General features: G+C 25.2%; 1 protein-coding gene across 1 annotated transcript in view; it reads left to right on the top strand.

The window, feature by feature from the left end:
• Positions 1-467: 467 nt before the first annotated feature.
• The window catches only part of LOC145833504 (protein mono-ADP-ribosyltransferase PARP14-like), a 65,027-nt gene continuing 43,936 nt past the window's right edge, over positions 468-21,558 (top strand). The window contains exon 1 of the mRNA XM_082940676.1: positions 468-1,075. Within this exon, the coding sequence (XP_082796802.1) occupies positions 468-1,075 (608 nt within the window). The remainder of the gene's footprint in view (positions 1,076-21,558) is intronic.

Here is a 21,558-nt window from a genome sequence, read left to right as displayed (position 1 = left end):
TGCGTAAACAATTGTTTAAATCATACTACTGAATTTAGACTATCTAGATACGTCGAATAATTAAGACTTGACAAAACTTACATCTATTTTTTTAACTTAAAGTATGTTTAAAGTAAAAAACTCGGTAGATTTTGCTCATGCCCACAAAAAATAACAATCGCAAATTAAAATTTCTACGTTCAGTCTTTACTTTTAACTATAAAACACTAAAAAGTTTAAACAGTTATCATAGTAACAGATTTTAGTTGATCAAGTTGTATATAGATTTAATTTAGTGGTAAATAACAGACAGCATATATTAGTATATAAGTTTTGTAATGTGTTTTTTCTTTAATTTTTGGTTTTTAAAACTTTGTTTGTCTTGATAATAATAATAAAATTAATAAGTTTACAGTGCAATAATGAACAAATGAAATTATTTTGTTAACATCATAATTTACAACAAAGGCAATTATACATAAACTAAAATGGAAAACCCAGTAACAGTGCTGGAAAAAATCGGCGACAAAATATGGTATAAAGCGGAGGAGTTTGAAGAACTAATTCATGAGCAAAATGCCGAAAATCTTCCATTATTTGCCGTGTCGCTCGCTGGACCTTCCAAAACTGGTAAAAGCATGCTCGTAAATTTTTTCGTTGATATTTTAAACGGCGAAAGCCTAAGCGATACTCTTGATGCTGATAGCTGGGTTAGCTTGAACGTGAATCAAGATATTTTGACGAATGAAAACGAAAATGAGTACATGAAAATCTACCACAAAATATTCCGCCACAAAGATAGCAACTTAGATGAAGTTGGAATCATGTTGATTGACTGCAAGGGATTTCACAGTAACGCAATGACAGTTTCCGACTCGTTGCAGTTGTTCGTGATGAGCAACTTTGTGAGCTCCTTGCAAATTTATTGTTTGGAAAGAAGACTGAAAGCAGACGACATGAATTTCCTGCACCTTGCTTGTTCCAGCGCCATGTTGATCTCTGAAAACAAACCGTTTCATGATATCGATTTGCTGATTACTGGTTACTTCGGCAACGAATATGGGGAGTCAGCCGGCAACAACTATTTTGATGAATGGTTTCGTCGGTGTGAAAACACAGACTTTGTGTCAATAAAAAATGCTATAAATGTTTGTTACAACAATATTAATTGTTTTTTAATGCCAACCAATGGTCTCAACGACAGTTTTCGCGAATCAACGACTCATAACCTAAACAGAGATTACAAAACACAAGTTCAAGAGTACGTAAAAAAAATCATTGATCCCCAAAGTTTAAAAAGTAGAAAAGATGAGGGCAGTATAAAAGTTTATGGCGATATGTGTAGAATTTTCAAAGAAAACATCAAAAAAATAAATGGCGAAAAAACAAAGTACTGCAATGTATCAGGCAACTCTATCATAAACTCATATTACGAAGAAAAAGTATCAGAACTAAACGAAAAGTTTTTTTGTCAAGCTAGTAACATTTTATCCCAAAATTTTAAAAACTCAAGAAGAACAGCTGTTAAGCTTGAAAATTTAAATAAAAGCATATTGGAAAAATATGACAGCCTTATCGACTTTAAATTACATGAAGTTAAGGAAAAGTATAGGAATAGGTTAAATAAAACTAATGAGTTAATGGCTAAAAAAGTAGCTAAAATTTGTATTGAAAACGGTTCTAAAATGACAAGACGTGGTTCTTGGTTCTCAATAGCTGCTACATTTTCTCTCCTTCTTATACTTATATCTTATGTAGTCTTCTACCCAAGCTCTAACAATGACATGCTAAATTCTAGTCTTGAGATTTTAAAAAGCAGCCTAGAAAACAACTTTTTTTTAGAAAAAGAGTATTTTGTAGCGTTCAAACAAAATGTTGATTCTAAAATAAGTTACATAAAAACTTTAGATGGCTTACAAAAGGATTTAAAAAACGAAGAAAAAAATACTTTGAATAAATTTAACGAAAAGCTGTCAAGTATTAATGCAAATAAACAGATACAAAATCATAACGAAATAGTAGAAACATTTTTGGAACATTTCAAGTATCACCAGAAAACAAAGCTTAAACAAAGTATCAAAAGTTATTGCACTGAACTTGAAAAATTGTTCACAAAAGAAAAGGAGGCTGCAAACAAAAACTATGCATTGTATAAAAAAATTTACGAAGTTAAAGAAACTGAAATTTTCAACGGCTATAAAAAGCAAATAGTTTCATTCTTAGAAAGTAAACCATCTGTCGATTTCTTAGTTTCTTATAATGAAAATCTTACAAATGAACTTTTATATGTTTTAAAAAACTATTACATTGAAGAAAATTTTACAACTACATATGTTTTTTCTTCGCTTCAACCAAAAGAAACTTATATAAAAGAAACAACTTTAGATCAACTAAAAATAAAACTGAAAGATTGCTTTGAAGAAGTATCTGCTAATAACAAGTTTTTATTAGAAAAAACAAACAGTAGAAGTGTACCTGAAAAAAGTTATTTAACTCACGTAAAGTCAGAAATCATGAAAGTATTGAATGACAAGCGAGAAAGTTTGTTAAACGATTATAAAACAAAATTGAAATTTTCTATGAAAATTTGTAGTTTTAATAGATATAGCAGTTTACACAAAACTTTAGAAAAAAGTGTTTGTGCTTCTATCGAAAAAGAAGACTTTAAATCTAGCAACATAAATTTAGAAAGTGCTGAAATCTTAAATATGTCAAAAGAACAAAAGAACATACTTATAGATATCGCTAAAAACGATATGGAAACGTATTTTTTAAGCACAGTTAAAAATAAGATGAAAAAATCATTTTACTTCGGTAAATTTTTAGATGGTATTTTTTACATAAACAAGTTTTTGAGTGTTGTTTTGTTTGAACATGTGGTTTCAGTTTGCGTTTTGTATCGTAACAACTTGAATTATAAATCAATTTCACTAGTGATACTTTTGCAAGCAGTTTACATGCTTTTAAGTTTCATTTGTTTTTATCTGTCTTCAAACTTTTTATTATTTGAGCTTTGTTTTTATTTATTACTTAACTCATTTTTCCTAAGCAAACAGACAGGAACAAAAACTAAGCTTTTTATTACATTAAAGTTTTTATGGTTCGTTAGTTTGATATTACTAGCTATTAACTTGTTAACTTTTGTTTTGTTTTCAAGATTGCCGCAATGCATAACTTACGTAGAGTTATTTTATGGCCTTGTGTTTTATGCAAACAAGATATTAACTAATTTACATGTTGGTTTTCTTTATCAGTACTGTCCAAACAAACCAGTAAACTACGTTTGGTTTTTGTCGGGATTGTTGTATTACAATATCATAATCTACTTTCTTAACTTGATTTTGTACTCTTTTTTACTTGAAACATTCTTTTTCGTTATTTTATTCTTCAAAGTTTTTGAAATATCAGAAAAACTAAATAGTAGTGTTTACAACATTTTAGCATTTATCTGGTTGCTAAACAATCTTTTATTAATATTAGCTTGGAGCTCCTCGGAAGCTTTCATGTAGTCTTTTGACATAAGCTGCATAATAATTAAACTTGATTTATTGTTCAGTAAAATATTTAACGTTTATCAACACAATTTTTTAATATTTCATACATTATTTAATACTACAAAATAGTTTTGGCTCGACTAAGAAGATTATGAAAAAATATTACGTATTATGTACATTTTATTAAATATAAGGACTTTGTAAATTTTTTTACTTTATTCTAAACTCATTTGATTTGATAGTAAAAACATAGTTTGTATAAAAACTATTTATATTCTTAAAATTTTAAAAGTTTAATAATAAAACAGATTTTGTTTATTATGAATTTTCGATGTCTTAATTTTTAATTAATGTATAAAACAACTATATGATAACTTTATTTTTTACAGTCGTACGAGGTGTCATTAAAGTTAAAATCTATTTTATTTTTGTTTATTGAACTAAAAAAAGCGCTCAAAAAGTTTGGTCTAAGAACCTGGTGTACAAAGGAACTTTTCAGTTATCGTACACCACTTGAAGTAATATTTATCGTCAGTTGTAGTTCAACAGTGGTTTGTGGGCACAAAAACTTGAAGTAAGCACAAAGTTTAATTTTTAGTTATTTTATTTTTAAGGCATAACAGCTGGGAAAAGCTACAAGACATTCGTCCCTGTAAATCTGAACCACATTTGAACTAAAAATGCTGTATGATCTGTTTAACAAAAAAGCGTTATTAGCTTGCATAATTCAGCGTGTAAGTACGATCCTAGCGCTACGTCAAAAAATTGTTATTTTTGCCTTTTTTTATGTAATAGGTTTCGATGTTTATACAGCTTACCCATTCGTAAAAGTTAAAACGTAATTTTAATTGACTAATGGGTTTAAAATAAGAGTATAGGTTTAAGTTGTTTTGAAACAAGCGTTCTATGTAAAGTATGTTGTGCATATGAAACAGTGTAAGAGTTAAAGTTACACTGGGAAATCTTGATATAAAAATAAGTATAAGTTAATGGTTAAAAATGATAAGACAAAAATGCAACATTAGAAAAAAAAACTATTGAATTTGTACCTTTGCGTATGATATAATACTCAATCACGGTCATTGAAAACTTAGATAAGCTTTATTTAAGTCAAAAGTTACAAAGTTTGTACATTGCAGATTACAAAACAAATAACCAAAAACTTTGATTTTAAAGTAAATTAGCTACAGTCAGTCAATTAACATAACATTTCAAAGTGTCAAAAAAGACATTTTAATAGCTTTAAAATTTTTATTTTGATATTTTTTAACGAACTTGACGAACAAACAGAAATAACTACGACTAAAGAGTTTTGTCATGTAAAATACTAGACTATAATCGCTTTATCGTTCTGAAAACTGTTATAACTTGTTTTTGAAACAAGCATGTCTAGATGTTGCCATTTTTTTAGTTACATTTCACTTTAACACTACTAATAGTGATATGTAAAACACCTATGTATTTACATAAACAATTTCAAATGCTTTAATAACGCAAAGCTCAACCATAAAAAAAAAGATTAACTAATTCTAATGATATTCAACGGTTTTCATTCTTTAACATAAAAACGCGTAACTTCAAATGCATAGCCAAAGCCAAAAGTGCAAAAATATACGGTAAGTGCTTTTAAGCGTTGTAGGTTCAAACTACCATTTAAATTAATTTCAAATAAGGTAATTGTCGTTTTTCAATATACAACTTTAGTTTATAAAAGTTAAAACTTTTGATAAACAAGAAAAAACTTAGCACTTATAAGTAGTTCAGAAACTTAAAAAAAACTATCACATGAGCTTAAATAAAAAGTTTGTAAATGTAACTGTTATTTTAATGTTCAGCATCTGAAAAGATTTTTAAGTAAAATTATTAGATATTTTAAATGTATGGTATGAATAGTTTTTATTTAACATCATTTGTTTTTAGAAGTTAAAATTAACACGATAGACAAAGTGAGCGCTAATTTAGACAACAGGTAAATTTCACCTATTAAACCTATTAGTATGTCTTATTCAGTATATTTAAATTTATTTAATGACTAATACCTATAAATAGATGCTTATAAGTACAACCTTTTAATTTTTTTAAAAATATTTTTTCAGTAATGTGTTGAGTTTTTAGTTTAAAAGTAAGAAAGGTGTTTTTTAATCATTAAAAGTTAATTTTATTGTTCTTTAAATAAAAGTTTTAGAAATTTTAACCTTGAATTGTTTAACAAAAAATTGAATTTTTTATTATAAACAAACAGTAATAATAAACTGAAAAGCTAGTTTACGACACGTTAAAAAATCTATCAAAAGTTTTTATAGGTATAATACAGAAGGAATTTTTTTTTTGTTACGAAATACTAATATTTATTCAGCTTTTAACAAATAAAGATTTCTAGAAATGTAAACTAAAAACTTTTAAACAAATATTTTTGAATCATTTACGAGCAGTAATTATAAACTCAAAAGCTAGCTGACGACCTTTTAACAAAGCTATCATAAAACATTAATTGGTATAATATAAAAAAGGGGAAGTATTCTTGTCACGAAAGACTAATGTTTATTCTGCTTCTAGTTATTTTTTTTACAAAGTACAAAGTACACTTTAAATGTTAGTATAAAAGGTTAATAACCGATAAGCTTTCATTCGCTTACTTATGTGTAAGCAGGGATATAAAAACAGATACTTAACTTAGAAATTCATAAAACTAGACGCACTAGTTAAACGAAAGTAAAAGTTTAGAAAATAATAATGTTAAGTGTTTATGTTTAACATAAATGTGAAACAAAATTTTTAAACTAAAATAAAAATTTACGCAAACAAAGTTTCAGAAATTTAAAGTACTATGACTGAAAGGATCGTTTGGATAAGTGGAGTTCCAGTTGGAACAAGTCTGGTGAAAATTAAAAACAGCTTATCAAAATTAACAACGTCTCCAATCAAAGTTGAATTTTTAAACAAATGCAGCAAAAACAGTTTTTTAAGTCCTGTACTAAATACCATTTCAGTTAAGTTGAACCAAAAAGGTATGTTTAACCGTACAGCTAAAGCTAATGTTGCATTTGTTGTTGTAATTTATAATGTTATCTTTTAAAGAAGCAGTAGAGTAGCAGTTTATTATCTAAGTTTGAGTAGAAAGCTTAATGACCAAGGTGAATTTATTGCCATTTTGTTTATAAGCTTTTCAAGTTTGCCCTTGAAGTTAGTATTTTTTTTGCGTAATTAAGCTAAACAGGTATTAAGGTTTTCTGTTAGGTACTAGCCATATTACAAAAGACATCATTGTGTTATAATAAATTTAAGACCTATTTTATAAAAAGGTCTATTTACAATAAGAATAATTATTTTAAAGTAAGTGCATAAAAAGGAAACAAAGTATAGTAAATCAAGTTTTTGTAATTATATAAAAGGAAGTATAATCATCTAAAAAATTTTAATCAGATGCTGAAATACTTGTGACTTTAAAACAAAAAGAACTAAAAATTGGAAACAAGTGTATAAGGATTTTTTTCGAATATCCTTACATAATGAATGAAACAAAGAGAGAAAAAGATAAAAACGACAATGAATTTAAAACAGAAAACGATTCAGAAGGTTATCTTTATAGTTGTTAACTTAAAACTTTAGTTTGAAGTAATTTAAAATATAAAGAAACAAATTTAAAACAGCTTTAAATGCTTTGAGTATAATAATGAACTGAAACAATTTCTATAACAGTTTTAATGTAAGTCTATCTTAGCAATTGATATAATAGAACACTTTTAAAACGAAGAAAAACACTTTAAAACTGAGCTTAATAGAAAAAAAAGTATAAGAATACATAGCAAAATCAAAAAATAAAAATTGTAAAATTTTAAGTATTAAACATAATAGATTTTTTCTGTTGATGAGTTTTAATGAAAAGCGATTGTAGAACTGAATATGGTAGGTTTTTTTTTAATCAGGATAAAACATCAACTATTGTAATACGCCGCTTAAATGTCTTTGTATGAAGCAGCGAAAAACATTTATAAACTATGTTATTTTTTTTCCACTTTCCAAGCACTAATTATAAACAATTTAATGAATAAGATCTCTCAAGTTGATAAACTTAATGATTTTTCGTTTTTGATTCTTCGAAAAAAATAGTACCTAACAAAAATTTCGAAAAATAAAAGATTTCATTTTCAAATACGGTAAAAAAAGTAAAAATAAGTTATAATATCTAAAACTATCAATACAACATAATCTATAAGGAAGTAAATATCATCAACTAAATAAAATTAACAAAGTGCTGTCATAATGAGTAAATAGTCATACAACAGGGTTGAACAATTTTCCTCGTCAGAGGGCCAAATTTAGCAAAAGTTATTTCGGGTCAGTTAAAAAGATATCTTCGCGTGCTGCATAAAACAAAAACATATATTTAAAAAGACTAAAAAAACGTTTTAACGAAATTGTGTTAATTTTTAAAATAATAACTTACATTCATTTAAAATAAAATCTAAAGAATATTTCATATTATATTTAATGAGAAAAATAAGTATTTTTTGTTTTTTACAAGTTGTTTTCGGGCTAAAAAACACGTTACAGGGAAACTATTTCTTATTGATGGGAAGATTTCGGTCCGTGGGCTGTAGGTTGCTAACCCCTACCCTACAATCATAAAATAATCTATTTTTGTTTTTATACAGTGTCATCTTATTATGTTACACACAACTTTTTTGAACCTACGTTTTTTACTATGTAAATGAGATAAAAAAGTAAACTAACAGTTAAGTAATACTTGCAAGTTAATCACATATTTAATACAAAAAAAGTAAAATTAATATTTTTTGGTAGACACGTAAAAGAGTAAATAAAACTGAGTTTAACTAAAAAAATCTTTAAAAACTTGAGCTAGGTTTATGCTAAAAACATTAGACCTAAAATCAAGCAATTTTGAAAACCATATAAGTAAGCATCGAAATTAATACTGTAAAGTTGACTTTTAAACTAAATATTTCAAATAGCAGAAAATTTTAGTATAAAAATGATTATAAAACTCATTTTACATATAATTATTATTAACAAAATAAAATAGTCAACTTTTTAACGAGTAGACGTCTAAGAAAACTTTCATTTATTTTTATTAACTAAAACTAACTGGTTGGTAATTATAAAAGAAAATAAGTATGTATAACATTAAAAATACTATGGACAAAAAGTTAGTTGTAAGTTTTATAAAACAAAACATTTTTCAAAAGATTTAAATGAGATCAGAAAAGCAGAACTTGAGCGAGAACAACAAGAAAGTTTGTTTTGCAATGGAATTCCAACGAACAGTTTAGATATATTGACAGTTTTAGACATCTTTAAAAAGTATGTATGTAAAATAAATTACATCTATAAATAGTTACATAAAAAATTAACTTAGTAATGTAAGTTTTTTTACTTATTTTCTAGCCTAAATTCTAAAGTAATATTTTTTCCTAACAAATGCAGTTTTTAGCGATACTTTTATAAAATAATAAATATATATTTACATGAAACCTGACTGATGAGTGATGCATTAATAAAGTTCAAATATTTAAAATACTTATAGGATAACCAGATTTTTCTAATGTATACAAATTAGTCTTATAAATCACTTTGTAAAAGAATTTATCAATGTGATTATTTTTTGATCTAAATGCACAAAATTAAACAAAGTTAGTTTATAGATCAAAAACAAACAGAAAATAAACATTTAGATTTTTTAAATATAGTGTTTTAGTAGTAACTTTATAACTATTTTGAAAATCCACATTTAAATTAATGCGTAGTTTAATTCAAAATTAAATTCATAATGAAAATGAACCTTAAAACTCAATTGTAAATTAACTAAGATTTTTGCCTAAATTACAAAAAAGTTTTAACTAAAGTCGTTTAAAATTATTAAGATTTTTTTTAATTTACATCATTTTCTTAACTATTCAAAACAAAAGTACTTTTGCAAATTATTGTTAAAATTTGTTCTGATAAGTATTTAGAAGTAAAAAAGGCAAAGTTATAAACATTTATTAAGATATTGATTTTAGATATGGAACTAAAAGTGTGCATATAAGAAATTTAAATGAGGTCTACCCTTTGTTAATCGAGTTTACATCTCATGTTAGTCTAAATATTTTATAGTGTTCACTTTAAGTTAGTACTATTCTGTCAAGTTCTAAAACTTTTTAAATAAGAAAAATGGTTACAACAAACGTTTAGATATTTAATTATCTATCTTTCATTTAATATTAGTATTTATAAACTAAATCAGGAATGTATCGGATTAGAAAGTAACATCACTTTTAACAAAAATATTTATTTAAATCCGTAACCTCTAACTCTTATACATATTTTTATAGTTACTAGTTTCTTTTACATAAAAAAAACTCTAATATATAAGTTCAACTAACAGTACAAAACCTTAGTTTTTTTGCTCTTCATCACTTTTGAAGTTTTACTTGCTTTTAGCCAGTTTAAAATCTTTTATTTCTAAATGTTTAACACTAACTTTTAATATTTAATCCACTTCAAATATAAGTTTATCTTTAACCTCTTATCAACAATTCAAAATATACAAAGATAGTATTCAACCCTAATATACTTTGATTTTTTTGTAAATCAAGTCTAATAAAACTAGTCGTGAACAAATACGAGTTCTAAAAGTCTGCATATCTGTAAAAAATAGGGAGTTACGCATAACTTTTTAATAATGTAAGTAACTACGTTTCTATCGTGTAATATTCTACTGTTTAGAGCTAAACTAAATATTTAAACAAAAGTTTCATACAAAAGTTTTATGTTCTTTTAACACTTATGCCAAACAAAAACTACCTCAGAGTTTTTTTTGGTTTATTTTACAACTAAAACGAATCTAGATTAAGTAAATGTTGGTTTTAGTTGCTTTGCAACAAAACTTAGATATTTAAAATGAATGTTTAATTTAATTTTTAGAGTTCAATGCTATTATTTTGAACAAAGAAATATACAAAAGTGTTTCTTTTGTATTGCCAGTAAGTATATGGATAAACATTATATTTAACACTCTCTCATTTGCTGCATTGAAAAGCAATGTTAACAAATTGTTCAAATTTTTACTTTGATTTTTTTATGTAATATATTTACCAGCGTTAACTTAGCGTGAATAACCATTTTTGGAACTTTTTTAAACTGAAGACTAGAGAAAATATTCCTTCCCTTGTCTTTAAAGCTAGCTGAGATTTTTTTATAAAGTTTCCTTTGCCTACCTTTCACAATAATTTTTATCGAATTGGGGTTTGATTATTGATGCAGGGCTCCTTTTGAATTTTTGACTTTTTTTGCAAGTTTTTATTCTGATTGCTATAAGTAAAAAAGTAGTTTATATTTTTATTCTTTTTAATCTATTTATATTTGTTTGTGTTTCAATGTGTTCTATTGTTTGTTTTTAATTCTTTTTATTCTTTTTGATAAGCCCAATTGGAGATTTCGTAAAGTATTTATTATTATTTTATGTTGCATGTTTTCGAAAATAAAAATAATAAGAAAACATTAATAAAACACACTGAAACAAGTTTAAGTATAAATAATTAAGAAATATAATAATAATATTAGTAATTTTTTCAGTTTAAGCGGTAAAAAATTGGAACAATTTTAGTTCTTGAAAATTATTTTTTGACCTCTATGATTTAAAAAGTAACTGATGCTATTTTTTAAAATAATTTACTTATATTCCAATGTGTTCCAATGTGTTGTATTATTGTTTGCTAACTACTTTTGTTTGAGATATAACAAATACTTTAAATAACAAATACTTTACGAAACCTTGAATTCGGCATATCTTAAAAAAACATTAAAAACAAACCATAGAACACATTGGAACACACACAACTACAAGTAGATAAAAAAATGTGATGGTAATATTTTTACTTATAGCGTTCAGAAAAAAAAAACATGCAAAAAAAGTCAATATTTTAAAGGGGCCCTGCATCAACAGTCAAACCCCAATTAGATAAAAATTGTTGTGAAAGGTAGGCGAAGGAACGATCTTTTCAAAAAAAAAAATATTCCTAGTTAGCTTTAAAGACAATTTAAAAATAATAAGTCTTAAAGTTTTAAGTTTAAAAAAATTCCAAAAGTGACTACTCCAGCTAAGGTAATCCTCGTAATATATTTACCATAAGTAAAAACAAGTTTGTAAAAATTCATTTTAATTTTTTAAAATAAATTTATTTAAGATTTAAATTAATAGTTTCAGCGCTACTAGTTTTACTTAAAGCAAAATTTTAAAATATATTAAGGTGGAATGTAATACTTTTATTTTGAAGTTTAGTTTTTTTTTAAATTTGTACATTAAAATACATTAAAATTTGAACGTTTGAATGGTTCTTGATAAGTTTCAATTGTTGCAGCAAGATGTAAAATCTGCAATGTCTCAAAAAAACTTTTCAGAAGACATAAAGTTTGAATGGAATAAAGTAGAAGGTATGTTAAATCAGTTTTTTTCTTGTAAACAAAATTTATTCTTTCAGAAATAGTGACAATACACTTAATGGAAAATTAAAAAAAGTTAATTTTTGTGCTCGTATAATGTTTAGTATTTAATACCTTTTGAAATAATTTTGTTTTTGAAACGTAAAATACACAAGTCGTCAAAAAAATAACCTCTTTGAACTAGAAAAATAAGATACAAGCTTGTTGTAAAAAAAATATGCACAATATGTAAAAAAATATGTTTGCTAACGTTTTATACTTCAGCTAATAAGGATATATATTTTTTTTCTTGTAAACAAATCTAAACATCATAACTCAATTTATTTGATTTTATTACTTTAAAATGACTTAAATATTTTTTTATTTTAAGTGCTTGCACTTTTAGAAGCGTGTTATAAACTTTTTGAATAGTATAATTAGTGGACTAAAAGAATTAATAAATTTGTTTAAGGTCCGTTTGAAAATGGAATAGTTAATAAGTTCAAACAAAGTGAAATTTTTATCAAGAATACTCAATTACAGCAAGATGTTTCATATTTTCAAAAGGCGACAAGGTTAATACTAAAATTTCTAAATTGTCTAGATTCAGTATAATACTCTTTAAAAAAGCATAAGTCTGTCAAGTTACCAATAATAAACTAACAAGCACTTATGAAAAAATGTAAAAACCTACAATGAAAGAATTTTTAAATTCTATTATAGATCAATAAATGTTTAAACTTATATCACAGATAAAATATTATTGTTTTTAGGAAAAAAAAAATTCATTAGTCAATACAAATACACAAAGTTTGCAATCGATTTGTTTTAAACTAAACAACTTTGTCATCTAACTATAACGCAGTTTCAACAAAGTTAATTGAAAACTAGTTTGATTTATACGTTTTTGTTAGTTTCTGAGTGTTTTTACAATTTACTAAGTACAAATTAACTAAATTTAATAATATACGAAATAAAACTTGTATAAACTGAAAAAACTAATTTAGTTACTCTTTTATGATGACCTAAAGATAAAAAAAGCTATTGTAGGCTTTATTTCTATATCTCTATTAGTCTCTTTTTTAAAGTTAGGGCTATAGACGGCGCAAGCTTGAGACTGATATACTTTAAAAATTAATTAAAGACGGTTTTTTTTTTAAACTAAATTTTTTTAACGAATAAGTAGTTAAATAGTATGCTTGCTTATTTTAGCAATAAAATATTAAAGCTGTGAGTTATAAGTTCTCTTAATATTTTTTTTGAGATCAATGTATATTTCTAATTAAATTTCAATCAAAAACATTAGAAGCCACTTTTTTAACCTTTTACCATAATTTTGTATACAGTAGTTTTATTCCTTAGAACTATATTTATATCTATAACTAACTATTATTGGTTTTAGATTATTGTTATAACTTAAACAATAAAAATAAGTTATGGGTTTATAGACATATCTTTTAAACTAGGTTTTTAACTTGTAATTTTAAGAATTTTTGATTTAAAATACTTTCTGTAATACACAAAATAAACATTTTGTGTGTCATCTTATAAAGAAAATAATTCTATATATAGTATTAAATTCTGTATTTTTAATATTGAATATTTTCACAAAGTGTTGTTTCAAATATATGTTTAAAGATGTAAACTAATAAAAATAAATAGGTGGGTGATGGATTCCTTCCAGCAGCTGGTCAAAACGTTTGTTAGTCAAAACTTATTTGTTTTTCAAAACTAACTTATTAATCATGGACTAGACTTTACGAAAAATCAAACTTAAATTATAAGCAAAATTTATAAAAAAAAATTACGTTTTTATAGTTGATTTATATTGGAACATAAGTGACCAGTAACTATACAATAACATATACAAGAGACACAATTTTAATAAATTTAGATATATTTCGAGAAATTCTCATCAGTAGAGTACAAATCGAACAATAGATAAGATTAATCTATATTTTCAAAATATAAAATTTATTTAAGTTGAAAATGTTATTTGTAAAACAGCCTTTAAATACTATAAGCTATTAAATTTCAATTAAAAAAAAACAATACTGTTATGTTTATTTCTATTAATTCTGGTTTAAAGACTTTTTACACACAAGACTTGTACTAAACACTTAGTGTATTTAATTAAAAAGTTTGGTTGGTAATTTTCTTTATAGTATTTAAAAACTTTTATTAATTTTTTGAAAAAAAAGTTACAAAGCTAGTTTTACCAAAAAAAAAAAGGTTTAATATTATATTAAAAGTAATAAATTTTAGTTTGTAGCTTAATTATGTACTGTTTGTTTGAATTTAATACTTGTTGCATCAGGAAATTAGGTTTATATAAGGCTAAAAATTCTTTACCTAATTAAGATAATTGACAAAATTAGATAAAAATTTGTTTTTACTTTTCAAAATTTCCGTTATTAAATTAAAAATGCGTATTAATATTATTGCTTTATTGTCGAAACTTACTGTTGTTTATTAAACGACAAAAAAGCGTTCAAAAAGTTTGGTCTAAGGACCTGGTGTACAAAGGAAACTTTCGGTTATTGAGTCGTACATCACATGCTTATAAAGTTTTTTACGAGCTATTACACATAGTTTTTTTTATTATTTAAATATTTGAATCTTTATTAATAAAACAATCATTTAAACGAAAAGAAAAATAAAATAAAACTAAACGAAAATTAACTGAATTTTGTGTTTAATAATGTACTATGGATCTTGTTTAGTAACATAAAAACTAAGAAGTATATATAACTTTAAATTAACTTTTAAAAAAAGATAAACAACACTAATAATAAACGTGTAAATACTTGAATTATAGGTTACAACTTCTTTAAAAAAAGTTAAATGTAATACGCTGAAATAATTTTACGAATTTTTTTTTATAAGTATTTTGTGCTAAAAGTAAAATTTATGTTTTACTTAATAATTTAACTTGAAGAGTAAAAACAATTTTAAATTTGAATAGCCAAATAAATTATTAAATTTTTTTTTAAGAATATTAAAGAAGTGATTTTTACAATAACTGATCTTAACTTTTATAAATGAAAATATGAAGATAAGTACTGTAAAATTTATGCATTTAATAGGAAAAATAAAAAACAATACTAATTTCAACAACAATGATATTAACAACAACAAATTTTCTTCTATTTTAAAATATACTTTTCAAGTCTAAAACTGTAATAATAGAAAGCAAGCAACATTTGCAAACATAATTTTTATTTTTTGATTTCTTCGAAAAAAAGAAGAAGATATTTTTTAACTTAAGTTTGCTTGAAACAGTTATCTTAGCTTACTATTTAAGTATTTTATTTTCTGCTTAAGTAAAACCATCTATAACTATTTTTTTTACATTACCATGCTAAAAAAAAATTTTGTAACCATAAAAAAAAAGTTTTCAAGTATTCTGAACTTAATTCAAAATAGTAATCTTAAAGAACAATCTTAAATAATAACCATATAGAAAATTCTAAAACTTAGACTAAACTGACACAGAAACGAACATTTTTATAAATACTATTTCATAAGTTTTGATCAAATGTCAGCAATATTTTGTACAAACATTAATAGGTTTTTTAGTTGTTAAATTGAACTATTTTAAAATATATCTAAAAACTTGATAACCAATTAAATAAAATTCAGCAAAGTTTTCAAACTGTTACATCAAGTTCAAGGTTACCAGTTGATAGCTCTGCTTTAGTATTGACAAGTCAACAAACCCAGTTAGTAAATATTTGCTTTAAATGAGTTAAATTACACTGTATTGCTTACTTGTTTGTTTAGCTGACAACTTTCTCTAGCTTTTACCAAAAATTTCAAGTTTTAACTACCTAATTGCGTAATATTTTATTATTAGTAGTATTAAAATTTATTGCTGCGAAATTTAGTATAAGATAGTGTGCGTAAAAGTAATTAGTTATTTATTAACTGTAATCTTTTAACTGTAATAATTTTAGGTAAGAAAGACAATTTAAAATAAGTAAGTTTAGTGCTTAGTTCCAATAAACTAAGATTAAACTTATACTCTGAGAGTTTTAAAACAAATAATAAAAAGTTTAAGTAATAGAAACAATTTTATGTCTAAAAGTAAATAAGTTGCAAGTTTTAAACTCAGGTTGTACTATTTTCTAGCTTTTTGGAATACACGCTTTGGTTTGATGGATTTAAAGAGAACTACTCAAATAGATTGACAATAACTCTTAATAATGAAAGAAGAGTAGTAACTTTCGAACTTAATCAAAAAGCAAAGCAAGAAACAGCAGAAGATAATGATTTGCAGTTACTAGAAAGTTTTAATGAACTAAATCAATTCATAAAGGTTCCCATTTCAAAACTAGTTAACTGAAACTAGTAGTTGCACTATTTTTAATTGTTATATTTTTAAAGCAATAATATTCCATAACACAATATCTTTTATGTTAGACTAAACTAATTATCAAAATGAATTTATCTTTAGCATGAAATAATTTTTAAATTACAAGATTATAAATAAATATTATTTAATTCGCAGTTTAATTAATAATTTTAACTACATTTCAAACTTGAACAGAATGTTGGGTCAAGAACAATTGAAAATAATCTCACGGAAATAGATAAAGCTTACATTATGTTTTGCTTACGAAACAAAACTCTAACAAAAAATTTCCACAAAGCTTATGAAAAGGGTATAAATATTCAAGCCGCATGTAAGACATTTGTAGTTTAATAAAAACTAACCTAAATCAAAAATATACCGAAAAAGCGATCTACTTAAAAAATCGTTTCTAGCTAGAACTATTTTGGAAGTTAATATTTAAGACCTTGAAAAAGTTAGGAGTTAAAAAAATAATAACGTTTGAACTTAACTCACATTTGTATATGTCTAGTTTTAGACTAATAGTATTTTACATTTATAATTTTAGTACAATATAGGTGTCGGCAAACTTCGGTCTGCGGGCTGAATGTTGCCCTCCAAACATAAAGTTTTGGCCTGCGATGTGCTTTTTACCTAAAAAAACACTAATTTAATAGAGCCTTTTACTAAAAAAAGTTTACAAACATGCTATTTTCTGCTAATTATTAAACTGTTGTCTACTTTAAACTTATTTCAATACTCATATGCTTTCGAATTTAATTTTATTTTTAATCTAAAAATAACTTCTGAAAAATATTTTACCCAGAACGTCTTTTTCTTTTAGTTTGGCCCGCTGAGAATATTTTTGTTAAACTAATCAATTTAATAAAAGTCTGCAAGCTCGTAGAAACAAAGTAACTTGTTTCAGTACTGCATCTTTAAAAAACAGCCCTTATTTTTTTTTAAACGGCAAAAAATGTGTAACTCATATGAAGAATAATAAAAGTGATTATTGCAAAATACAAAGTGTAGATATACTTTAGATATATAACAAGCATACTAGCTAAATAAGAGTAAAATTCAACTTTAAGTTGTAAAGCCTTTATATTAAAGAGACAATTAAAACGTTTAAATTTGTTTAATTAATAGAAACGAAGAAAATAATGTTGACGTTGAAATTAAAGATTTATTTTAATTTATGCTTTTTTTTAAAACTATGTTAAGCATGTTTCGAACGAGAAAAAACTGAAGAACTAAAAGCTATCTGCCATGTTTCTTCTGACATTGAAGGTACCCTTGAAACTGTAAGCGAGCTGATAAAAAGTAAATCAGTTACGATTAACTATGAAGAAGTAACAAGTAATAACAAGGAATGGCAAAAACTAGAAAATCAGTTGAATAAAGAAGGTGTTTACTTAGCAATCAACAAGGTTGTATACTTACTCATTTAAAGTGTAATTTTAACTCGGCCCAAGTCGTCAATAGCAACATTTATTAAACAGTTATGCTTAAATTAGTTTAAATTTAAAAAATAAACGTTTTCATATTTTTGTAACTAATCAAAGTTGAAGCATAGTTTGCCTTATTCTGTTTTTACATTTAAACATGTGTATGTTATTTTTAAAACAGTGAAATAATTTAGAGTGACACCATAACTTAATAATAGTAAAGATATATCCTAGTATCATAAAAAATTAAAACTGATTTAGGCTTAAATAAATGTATAGATATTTATACAATGTTTAATGATTAATATAAAAACATACTTAGCAATAAAGTATTGAATATATACCAAAGATCTTCCTGAAAAACGTTAAAACACTTTTAAGGATCCTAAACCGGGAGAATTAGTCTTTACTTGCCTAAAGGATATAGACGAAGTGGAAAAACGTATTGTCAGTTGCTTAAAAGGGTCCAAACTTATTAAGTTTAATCTCGAATGCAATCCTGTAAAGCTAGAGTATGCTTTAAAGTACTTTAACCAAAACTTGAACTTTTATAGTTTGAGGAGGGTTAAAGGAAGAAAAATTGATAAAGTAGAAATTGAAACACAGTACTTCAACATCAATAAAGGTATTTAAAGCTAAACACTTTATAGTATAATAAATCTATTACATAGGTTTTTTTGTAAACTTCACCGAAATTGTTTGTGAGCTGCTAAAATATTTGTTTTATAGTCAACTTTTGAAATAGTTAAAATAAGCCTTTTTGTCAAGTTTTTTTACTTTTAAAAATGTTAACCCTTTTTTAGATGTTTTATAAAACTATTTTTTAAAGTGCAGCGGTATTTCATCTGTATACTTAAAAAAAAATTAAACAAAGGGTTGATCATGCCAATTCGATCAGCAGATCACAAGCCTTCGGTAGACTGAGACTGGTTTCGTCCTTATTAGGACTCATCAGTCAGTCACAACCGAAAAACTTGCAGTCGTCAATCTAAATTGCCAGCATTTGCCAGCAATCGTCAATGCTATCAAATGGTTGCTTCATGTGAAAGCATGATAAACCGTTTGTAGATTGACGACTGCAAGTTTTTCGGTTGTGACTGACTAATGAGTCCTAGTAAGGAAGAAAATTGTCTCAGTCTAACGAAGGCTTGTGGTTTGATGATCAAATTGGCATGATCAACCCTTTGTTAAACTTGAGCTTGTCTCACGGCAAATTAAAGTCAAGGCTTCTGCTCTGCAGACTTTCGCTGATGTTTTTGTTTGATAAAAATGTTTTATCCTACGAGCAAAAGTATAAATTAGAACAATAGCAATATGTTAAACAGTAATTTATCCAAATAATAAAACTTTACAGCTAAAAAGGATTTTTTTAACAATATTAACAAGCTGATAGTTTCTCGTGAGTTCATTGAAAACAAATTTATGAAACAATTTTTGAGTTCTAAAGAAGGTGGTGTGTTTTTAAAAAGATTGCAGGAAAATTATAGAGTTTCTATCTTATTAAGCAATAGACTTTCAACAAAAACAAAACCTAAGCCTAAACTAAAACAAAAAAGTATTGGAGAAGAACTTTGTCTTAATGTAAATATAGTTTTTAAATACAATAAATGATTCTATCTACTAAGAAAAACAAGTTGCTTAAAATATTTAATAAAATAAACAATTACATGAACAATTTGTGCTAAAGTATACTTTTTTTAGGTAGTGTTAATTAATTAATTATGTATTTCATGCTTAAATGTATTTTATAAATTGTGCTTAAGGAACCGTTGTGTTTTAATGATGCAAGATATAAAACATAAATTATATATTCTCAATAAATTTAAAACATATTACTAAATAAAAACAAGCGTACAAACTATTCTACGACAAACATACATGCTAAATCATTTTTAAACTATACTATTTTAGACTTAAAAAAACTGTACACGGTATTTACTTGTGACAGTTTTTAATGTAAGAGTTTTAATAAAACTTTAGAACAAAATATTAAAGAGAGAACTTAAGTATGATGGCTATCTAAAATCTAGGAATCAAGTCTTAGTAAAAGTTATAAAAGGAAATATAGTGGATTTCGAAGGGAAGATAATTGTCAATCCGACAAACAAAAACCTAATTTTATTAGATGAAGGTGTTTCAGGAGCTATAAAAATTAAAGGTTATAATAAAGATTTATTTTTATACTACTGTATCAACTTTTAAAGCAGTGGGTTTTATCCGCTGACCTCTAAAAGCAAACCTCCTCTAGCTAGCCTCTAAATTACATAGTTCCTTTACCCAATATCATCACTTAGTTTCCTACGACCCCAACTTTATAAATGATGATGACGATAAGGTACCACATAGCTTTCATTGTCTGATATAAGTCAGTTGAGAGAAAGTTGTTTCTTCATACAAGTTTTTACAGTGTCAAAGTTTTTCTTTCCGTCGTGTTAAATTACTATTAAAAACTATACTTAAAAAATAAGTAGCCTAAAAAGTTTAAAAAATACGTTGTTTAGTAAGTTAATAGTTTCGTAATTAAAACCTGTTTTATTATTCATTATGTCACAAAAAAGGAATCTAACTGTTTTTAAACGACTTAAAATGCATTTATTATTGAATTTTCAACAGATGGTTTTTCATTTAGTCTGAAATGCTTATCATATTCAAAAGTTTAACTAAAAAACTATCTACAACTATACAAACTTAGTTATAATGTTTAAAAGAATAGTAGTAAATTTGTGGGTAAAAGTATGGTAATTATATATTATACTTTAATGATTGATTATTAGTTAAAACTGTGCAGTTTATTAGATATTTTCTATTAGGATTAGTTTTTATAACTTTAAAATTAGTATTTCACTTGTAATTGTTAAAAAACTAAAAATTCAAAGTTTGTGAGTTTCAAAAAAATAAAAGCTTTCCGAAAACATTTGTTCATATTAGTCATATTTTAGCGGGGAAATCAGTACAACAAGAAATGAACTTGAAAAAAAAGTTTATTGGACAGTTACATGAAGGAAGCTCAGTTGTTACCAACTCTGGTAACTTAGCTTGTAGAAAAATTATCCACACATGTGGGCCAAAGTAATTTTTGAATTTTTTCTTTCTACAAAAACTATAAAAATAACTAAAGCAATCATGTTGCTATCCAGTTTTGAAATACAAATAAAGCTATGTAAAAAACTTTAAAGAAGCTTTTCTTTAATCTACTTGTTATATTTTTTGTTTATTTTAATAGTTTTAACTAGTGATGTACCGGACCCACAATTTCGGGTCTGGCCGGACCCGGATCCGGACTTTTTTTTTCAAATTAGGTTCCGGCCGGAACCGGATCCGGACTTTTTTTTCATATCAAGATCCGGCCGGATCCGGATATCAGACAAAAATGGCAATATCCGGCCGGATCCGGACCCGGATAGTAAGTCCGGTATATCAATAATTTAACATAGGCTAAAGATAAATAACATAACAATAAAAAAAATTCATAATGATTTAAATATTTGATTTGAAGAAGTTTTAATTTTTTGTTTTAATTATTTGAATATAAATAGTTTTTTTTTTATCAAAAAATATAAAAGGTGTTTATTTTTATACAGCAAATAAACAGTGTATGTAGAATGTAAATTAAAAAAAAAACTTTTTGACTTAGAAGTAAATATTTATTATCTTACTTTTTCGCTATAAATAAAACTTTACATACTGTCTTAAATTACTGAGTTAATTTCAATAAAATTTGATTATTACTTGACAAAAAGCTGTCTTTATTTATTATAAAAAAATGTTTACCAACGATTTTACCAAGCTGTTTAAAATTACTTACTGTGTTAAACAGTATAAATTGAAAAAACTATTAATAGATAATTTTTTTATTTTTAAATAAAGGTTTCTTTGTAAAACA

This window comes from Thalia democratica, chromosome 4 (assembly GCF_965202585.1).
Source record: "Thalia democratica chromosome 4, ktThaDemo2.hap1.1, whole genome shotgun sequence".
Classification (NCBI taxonomy): Eukaryota; Metazoa; Chordata; class Thaliacea; order Salpida; family Salpidae; genus Thalia; species Thalia democratica.
Note: the sequence above shows the minus strand (reverse complement) of the source record. Positions and strands in the feature narration are given on the sequence as shown.